The 8,218-nt window shown below is 36.8% G+C and overlaps 1 protein-coding gene across 7 annotated transcripts in view; it reads right to left on the minus strand.

Annotated features, from left to right (window-relative positions):
* The window catches only part of LOC109978923 (deoxynucleoside triphosphate triphosphohydrolase SAMHD1-like), a 63,672-nt gene extending 57,449 nt beyond the window's left edge, over positions 1-6,223 (minus strand). The window contains exons 1-8 of one of the 7 annotated variants that reach the window (XM_065961282.1): positions 5,944-6,223; positions 5,788-5,826; positions 5,388-5,403; positions 4,714-4,874; positions 4,377-4,492; positions 3,871-3,992; positions 1,507-1,659; positions 789-908 (exon numbers count right to left, since the gene is read on the minus strand). In XM_065961282.1, coding sequence (XP_065817354.1) covers positions 789-908; positions 1,507-1,659; positions 3,871-3,992; positions 4,377-4,492; positions 4,714-4,874; positions 5,388-5,403; positions 5,788-5,826; positions 5,944-5,963 — 747 coding nt within the window. In that variant the 5' untranslated portion in view covers positions 5,964-6,223. The remainder of the gene's footprint in view (positions 1-788; positions 909-1,506; positions 1,660-3,870; positions 3,993-4,376; positions 4,493-4,713; positions 4,875-5,387; positions 5,404-5,787; positions 5,827-5,943) is intronic. The other 6 variants (XM_065961276.1, XM_065961277.1, XM_065961283.1 and 3 more) reach the window with 6 other exon arrangements.
* Positions 6,224-8,218: the final 1,995 nt, after the last annotated feature.

An 8,218-nucleotide genomic window follows, 5' to 3' on the forward strand; every position in this document is an offset into this window, starting at 1 on the left:
AGCCTTTTAGAGATGTAACGAAGCAGCCAGGAATTTGTAGGATGTACCTTCTAGCAGAATATAAGCAACACTGTGAAGATGAAGACTTTGCCACTTTGCCCATGATGGTCAATGATTGCCAATGATTGTGAGATCTTGGTCAGCATGGGTCAGCGATGGTCCGCACTTTGTCAGCCATGTGTGTTGTGTTTCTATGTTTTCTGACCATGGCTGAATAAATCTAAGATGATCCACAATCTGTTTCATGATTTCATCATTGTTCATCTACTATAGAAACAACCCCCACCTAACAGTGGCGTCAACGAACAGGGACGTCAACCTAACAATGTGTCAACACAAGATTTAAAACATAAATACAATAATCCCACATACTTTAATTTCCCCCACATTTGAAGATTATATCTGAAAACTTCTGTATGTAGAAAATGAAAGATGTGAGAAGATAACAGACGAGACAAAAACTGTGTGTAATTATTGCAAGAAGACAGGGAACTACACAAATAGCACAGCTAACATTTGCAGAGTAGATCTCAAAACGTGTGTATGTAAGAAACACTTTAAATGTCAGAGTTCCTAAAGTTCCTCAGAATTTGACGAGTGACTTAATGTCAGCCAATTTTCTGTGGACATATACTGTATACAACATCCTAACACGCTTTATCAGGGTTATTAAACTAGCTGAACTTAACCCAGATATAATACTAAGCATGAGATGCATTATCTTCTCTTATCTTATATTCATACAGTATCTTATCCGACTTCTGGAAAACATAATGAGGTGAACTTGCCTCCTGCTCTTTAGATTCCTGTAGTCTTCTGTCTTCTGTCATGTCTTCTTCAGGGATCGCTGGTTTAAGATACTTCTGTTTCAGCATGTGGTCTAGCATGTCACAAGAGCCCTTTTCATGCTGCAAGACACACAGACTCATAAATGTGTCAACACAAGATTTAAAACATAAATATAATAATCCCACATACTTTAATTTCCCCCACATTTGAAGAGTATATTTCAAAACGTGTGTATGTAAGAAACACTTTAAATGTCAGAGTTCCTAAAGTTCCTCAGAATTTGACGAGTGACTTAATGTCAGCCAATTTTCTGTGGACATATACTGTATACAACATCCTAACAGTCTTTATCAGGGTTATTTAGCTAGCTGAACTCAACACAGAGTCAAACTGTTAAGCATAAGAGTTTTTGGGAAGGTGATCATGCAGCTCAGTTTTCTCTCTAAGGGTTTTTTCACACCTGGATAGTTTGGAAAAGTTGTTCTGAAACCATAGCCCGGTTTGTTTGGTAAATATGTGAACACAGCATTCACACTCTTTTAGTTGCTCAACTTTTTTGATCTATTTTTTCTTGAATGGTGCACTGTGTGCTCTTTTTTGGCTATCTTTGCTCTTTGCTGCCCGTTGTAGGATGAAAAAAAGTTTTATCTTCTCTTTTATCTTATATTCATACAGTATCTTATCCGACTTCTGAATAACATAATGAGGTGAACTTGCCTCCTGCTCTTTAGATTGTTGTAGAGGTCCAGCAATCATCTCCTTGATTAATGTTATGTCTTCTTCAGGTTCCAGTCCATACTTCTCCATCACTGGTTCAAGATTATTCTCTTTCAGCAGGTGGTCTAGCATGTCACAAGAGCCCTTTTCATGCTGCGAGACACACAGACTCATAAATGTGTCAACACAAGATTTAAAACATAAATATAATAATCCCACATACTTTAATTTCCCCCACATTTGAAGAGTATATCTCAAACGTATGTATGTAAAACAACTTACAATGTCAGAGTTTCTAAAGCTCTTCAGAATTTGACGAGCCACTTAATGTCAGCCAATTTTCTGTGGACATATACTGTATACAACATCCTAACAGTCTTTATCTGGGTTATTTTGCTAGCTGAACCCAACCCAGAGTCAAACTGTTAAGCACAAAAGTTTTTGCCTGAGAAGGTGATACTGCAGCTCAGTTTTCTCTCTAATAGTAAGGGAATATTGCAAAAACATGGGAATAAATTCCTCACCAAGAAATTTCTTCACAAGTGTGTTCATAAAGGTGTCTTATAACATATCCTTGGTGGAAACATGGCCACACCCACTTTTATTGTACATTTAAAGTAGCTAAATATGGTGATCTCTAAGGAAGAAGATTAGGGCCACTGAAAAAATAAAATTGGTTCTGATTTTTTTTTTAATTCTGACTTTAATCTCAGAATTCTGAGAAAAAGGTCAGAATTCCCCCCAAAAAACCAGAACCAACATTCTTTTTTTCAGTGGCCCTAATCCTCTTCCGTAGATTTCAATATCTCGAATACTAGTTTAAAAAAATACTGCACCACATTTTCAAATGTCTGAGGGGTCCAGGTCGAAGTCTTCTCCAGACTCTATACTGTTCTTAAAGTAGTGATAGGGACCCCTGGTGGCTCATGAGACACTAAGAGGTGGTTTGCGAGATGCCTTCCATTACCAAATAAAAAAGTTGAACGATATAAAATTGCATATTTTACCCATTATTGTGAAAAAAACATACAAATGTATTTGAATTTTAAAAGCAATTATAGTGGCAAAGTAAGATTTTTGTTGAAATGAAAGAGATGGTTAAAAACTCTTTAAATGTAAGTTTTCACACAAGTGAAACAATGCAGGTGTCTGTTGCTCCCTACGAATGAAAATACACACATACTTCACCTGAGCGTCTGTTTATTTAATGTTGTATATCCAAATTTTCAAATTTTAACCAATAAGGTTCCAGGTACATGTACCCCAACTTTGAGTAGCTCTCAAGGATTTTCCTACTGGAGTTGGATTTAAATATTTTTATATGTGTTATAAGACACCTTTATGAACACATTTGTGAATACATTTCTTGGTAAGGAATTTATATATATATATATATATATATATATATATATATATATATGTAATATAAGGGTTTTTTCACACCTGGATTGTTTGGAAAAGTTGTTCTGAAACAAAGGGGCGTTTCCCCTTTAGCCCGGTTTGTTTGGATGTGAACACAGCAATCGCACTCTTTTGATTATTGAATGGTGCACTGTGTGCTCTTTTTTGGCTATCCTTGCTCTTTGCTGCTTATTGTGGGATGAATAAAGGTTATCTTCTCTTATCTTATATTCATACAGTATCTTATCTGACTTCTGATTAACATTTTTTGGGATATTGAGTGACAAAGAGACATAAACAGATCTAGAAATCCCTTCTGCTTTTAAAAGAGGTCCCTTCCGTAAAGAATTACCTCTCATTAACCATGAATTCAATTAGGATTTTTGTTTGGTGTATCTAAATCTCTGAATCACCAGGATTAATGTTCATAAAAAAAACATGAAATCAAATCTCATAAAGCTTCTGAAAAGCGGTAACATGTCGGATGAAAAGTTGACATATTATTACCAAAGAGAACAGGGTATGGGTCATTTAGCAACACAAACTACACAGTTCATTGTTATTGCAGAAATAGTTAAACATTCTTGGAAATGTGTATAATCCCATTACACCTGAGAAGGCAAAGACAAAAAGAACATCCTGGATTTTGTTTCAAAAGAACAAAGCCGGGGGCGCTGGTGGCGCAATGGTTAGTGTGCGCGCTCCATGTATGGAGGCTGTAGTCCTCCAAGCGAGTGGTCCAGGATTGAATCCCACCTGTGGCTCCTTTCCCACATGTCATTCCCCACTCTCTCTCCCTGATCTCCAACTCTGTCCACTATCCCATCTCTCAATTAAAGGCCCCAAAAGCCCAAAAATAAATCTTAAAAAAGAACTAAGCCAGTAAAATTGTATATGTTTTGCAGTTTTGCCGTTCCTCTGTATTTAATTTTTCACATTACAACAAAAATATTAACTTCTGACCTTCCATTTCTCCAATTTTTCCTCTTCTCTCAATTTCCCATTTTTTCTCATTTCTTCTTCCTTTTTTTCCAGTGCTTTGGGGAGGAACATTCCATCATACAGATGGGAAAAGGGTCCATGACCTTGAAATGGATAGATAAATACAGGCGTAATCCACTGATAGTGCACAGATTATACAGTCAGTATGTCTTAATAAACCTGTTTGAGTTGAGGATGGATTACTCCTGAATCTAAACTTGAGAATATTGCTTACAAGAAAAGATTGTTATGTGTAAGTATTTTTAAAGATTCAGACCCTCCAGTTCTTATCAGAGTCCCTACAGACTGAGCTACCACCACCTCACCCCACCCTCGTATTTTTTATTTATTAATGCAGAAGCCCTTGCTTTTTTGTAAGATGGAAGGGTTATTTCTGGATCATTTCACTTTCATTTTACTCTTTACATTCCAAATAATTACAATTAATAAACCAGTCATGTAATATTGAAAAGGGATGTATTACTCACCCAGGTCATGACAGAGGCCAGCAATCTGAACACAAAGGACGTCTCTGTCATCGATTTCGAGTTTCGGCTGCTTTGACCTGAGAGCCTCAGCAAGTTTTCCTGCTAAGTATCCCACCCTTTTTAGACCACAGAAAACATTTTTTTAAATTATAACGCAGTTATCACAATTTATTATATATATTTTTATTCATATTTTTTATTCGATCCATACTAAGACAGGCACTGTTTTCTGCCTTTATTGGTTTTACAAGGTGCTTATGCAAAAACCACCATGAGTCTTCTCCTTATTTGGACTGAGGTCACCTGTGGGCTGAAATCTGAAAACTTGCTGACTTACCCGATCGAGTGTTCAAAGCGGTTGTGAGACGCTCCGGGGTAAACTGAGTAGACACCTCCAAGCTGCTTTATGAGTCGAAGTCTCTGGAACTGAGGTGTGTCAATGATCTTGATGAGGAGTGGGTGTAACTCCATGTGACCATGGATGGGATCATTAAACACCTGGCAGAAAACAAACAAGCAAAAGCTAAGAACAATGAAATGCCAAAAATAAAACAACACCATGGAGACCAGCTCAATTTTGCCTGAGGGCTCTCATAAGCATGAAATGAGCCCAAAAATAATGCTGACGCTACAAAGAATGTTTTTTATGGCTTTACCACTGGTGGGGATATTAAACATCTAGTAGTACAAAGAGAACAAAACATTGGACACTGAAAATGTCCTTTCAATAGAAAGCGTGTTCCTCTTTCTTTTTTTTAAGTATTGAAGGAAAGGAGAATAAAGAAGGTTGGTTTGAATATAAAAGTTGGACAAAGCTACCGTAGCTCTCCTCACCACTCATGGGGATAACAAGCATCTAGGCCTATAGAACGAAGAGAACCAAGAACTCCCAGTTAAATAGATTTTTAATCTAGACTGATAATGGATAATACATGTACACAGGCTTAACTTTGTGCAGGTGTGTTAGTGTGTGGTTTATTCTACAAGTGTTTATAATTTGTTCTGTTTTACCTTGGTGATGATCGGTCTGTAGAATTTTGAAAAAAAAAGAGCATTGACAGTATGAATTAGTGCTGAAACTTCCAACTTAATTTTTTTAAAATTATTTTTTTATTGTGCAAAGTGGTTTAACAAAGACAGAGGTAATCACATATTTTCCATGTTGCTGCAACTTGTTCTACATAAAAGAGCAAGAAGTTAATAAGTCATTTATTAAATAACTTCAGTTTTACACACGTTAAAAGGCAAAATTGGTAAGTTAAACCATCAGTTTAAAATAACCACAGATACAACTTACCAAACCAGAAAACCAACCATGAATTTAATCGACTATAACTAGAAAACCAACCTCTAAATTTTCCTCCAATATTGGGATATTGTAAATTGGTTTAACAAAGACAGAGGTACTCACTTTTTTGCCTTTTTGCTCGGACTTGCCATTTTGCCCCGACTAGATAAAAGAGAAAGAAGTCAGTCATTTATTAAGTAGTCTAACCTCAGTTTTACACAAGCTAAAATGCAACATTGTTAAGTTAAACCATCAGTTTAAAATAACGATACAACTTACCAAACCAGAAAACCAACCATGAATTTAATCGACTATAACTAGAAAACCAACCTCTAAAGTTTCCTCCAATTGTCTTTGTCTTTCTTTTTGTACAAACACATTTCCTCAGCTCCCTGTAACTTAAAGTTCAAATCTATCTATATAGTTTTTAATATTTGAAGCTGGAAGACATTTCATTTATATCAAGCTAATGTTTCTGATGATGATCTGACAAGTGGCAAATGTAATTTAAATGGCTGCTGAAGGCTATTTACATGCTCAGGGTTTAAAAATATCTGACATTTCTATCTACACCACACCCATGTTATTGGTCACTGTCCTCCTAGTGATACCCTTTTTTTGCTTACTTTTACTTATCTGACAAGCACACATTTCAGAAAACAAAACTGAAAGTGCATCAGAATTTCATAAGGCAAGTTAAGAAATCTAAACTTAACCCTTGTGTGGTGTTCGGGTCAAACTGGCCCGTTTTAAATGTTTACCAAAAGAAAAAAGGGTAAAACTTTATAATAACCATAACCAAATAAGGGTAAATAGATAGTTAATTAACCATTAGTTAATAGTTATTTACTGTAAACAAACAATGAAATTATAGTTAATAATGTTTGCTAATGATTTGTAATGCTATAATTTATTGTTAAAGCCCCAATAGGTAACTTTTCAGTTTTGGTGCGCTTTGGTTCCAACAGCAGGTCTCTGACTGCAACTGCACTGTTGTAAAACGGTTACACTTCCCATCTGAAACAACGTGCATTTGTTGACAAGCAGAGGGTGAGGAAGCCGGCACAGACGCCGTGAGAAGATAAAGAACCATGTTGTAGCCGTTATCAGCAGCCACGTTTACAACTCTCTTCCTGCAGGACTCAGGACTGTGGATTAACATGTTGATTACTTTTACCAAGGAACAAAGGAACTGATCAATGATTTAAGTCTCCCTCTCAGTAAGGATGTTTTGAACTTTTACAACACCTGGAATAAACAACCGAGCAGAAACAGAACACTCTGCTATCTACGAATTGACCCCAAAGACATGAACTGTGACCGAAACCAGTCTCTGCAAAGTCGTAAAATTGACCATCTGTTGAAGGACTGCTGAAGAGCTGAATTAAACCACAGCGTTCAATTCTGCATCAAATGAACATTTATGTCTTTCTTCATCTAGATATTTGTAAATGTCACGTTGAATGTATTATAATCATCTTTTTAAACTCAAAATCTGATCTTCAGAACAGCAATAAGAGTTATATTATGTTTAATAGGAATTTGACGTGGAGCGCTATTGCCATCTAGTGTTAGAATATCCATGAATACATAACCTTCATAATTATACATTTAGACGTGTTATAAAGCAGACTCTTTGATATTAGCTATAGAAGGTGTTATTTATAGACACCAATTTATTTTCCTACTTTATTAATATGTCTTATTAAGAATGCTGACTGTATAACATGTTTTTGTTCACCTACAGGCTGGGATTGACTGAGGATGTTCCCAGATGGTGTGATTTTCATCTCAACATGAATCTGATAGAAATGTTTGTCTAAATATATGACGTGAACCTACATCAATGTGGATCTGATAGAAATAATATCGAAATGAATGTATGGTGATGTATATATGTTTAGATTCTTAATCTTATTGAGTAAACTCGGTTTAGTTTAAACAATTGTCCTCCGGTCAGAATGGGAGTCACCCGTGGGCGGCACCCCTCTTTGCCTGCAGACCCCCCTCCTCCCATCCAGGTGATAAGAGTTCACACTCAGCTCAGACCTTGGGTTCTTCTTAGTTTTGGTTTCTTGAAGTTTAGAGCTTCAGCTCTTGCTCGCTTCTCTTCGGACTTCGGTCCGAATCACTTCTTTTAAGTTTGTGCCGTAGAGACGAGGCTCTGCCGAACTTTCTTTTTCACGCACAATTTTTGGAACATCAATTCTTTCTGGCTCAAGCAAGGTTTTTGAACTTTCTTCTCCAAAGTCTTTGCTCTTCAATTTTGAACGCCAATTACTTAGTGGATTCATCAAGATGGCCATCTGGTTAATCTGAATTGGAAATCGACGTATCAAAAGACTCTTTAATAATTTTTCCTGTTGGATCCTCTTGGAGCTTCTGAGACAACGGCTGAACCAATGTACAATCTCCATCCCAGCTGCACACTCCGACCAAGGTGTCAAGGCATCTAATCTGGCCCGTGGACCTCTCTGGACCTGGAAAGAGCCGCTTGCCAGAGACTGAAACGTGGGACCAGCCGGCGGAGTTCAATTGAACACATCTCACAGTA

This window comes from Labrus bergylta, chromosome 12 (genome assembly GCF_963930695.1).
Source record: "Labrus bergylta chromosome 12, fLabBer1.1, whole genome shotgun sequence".
Lineage (NCBI taxonomy): Eukaryota > Metazoa > Chordata > Actinopteri > Labriformes > Labridae > Labrus > Labrus bergylta.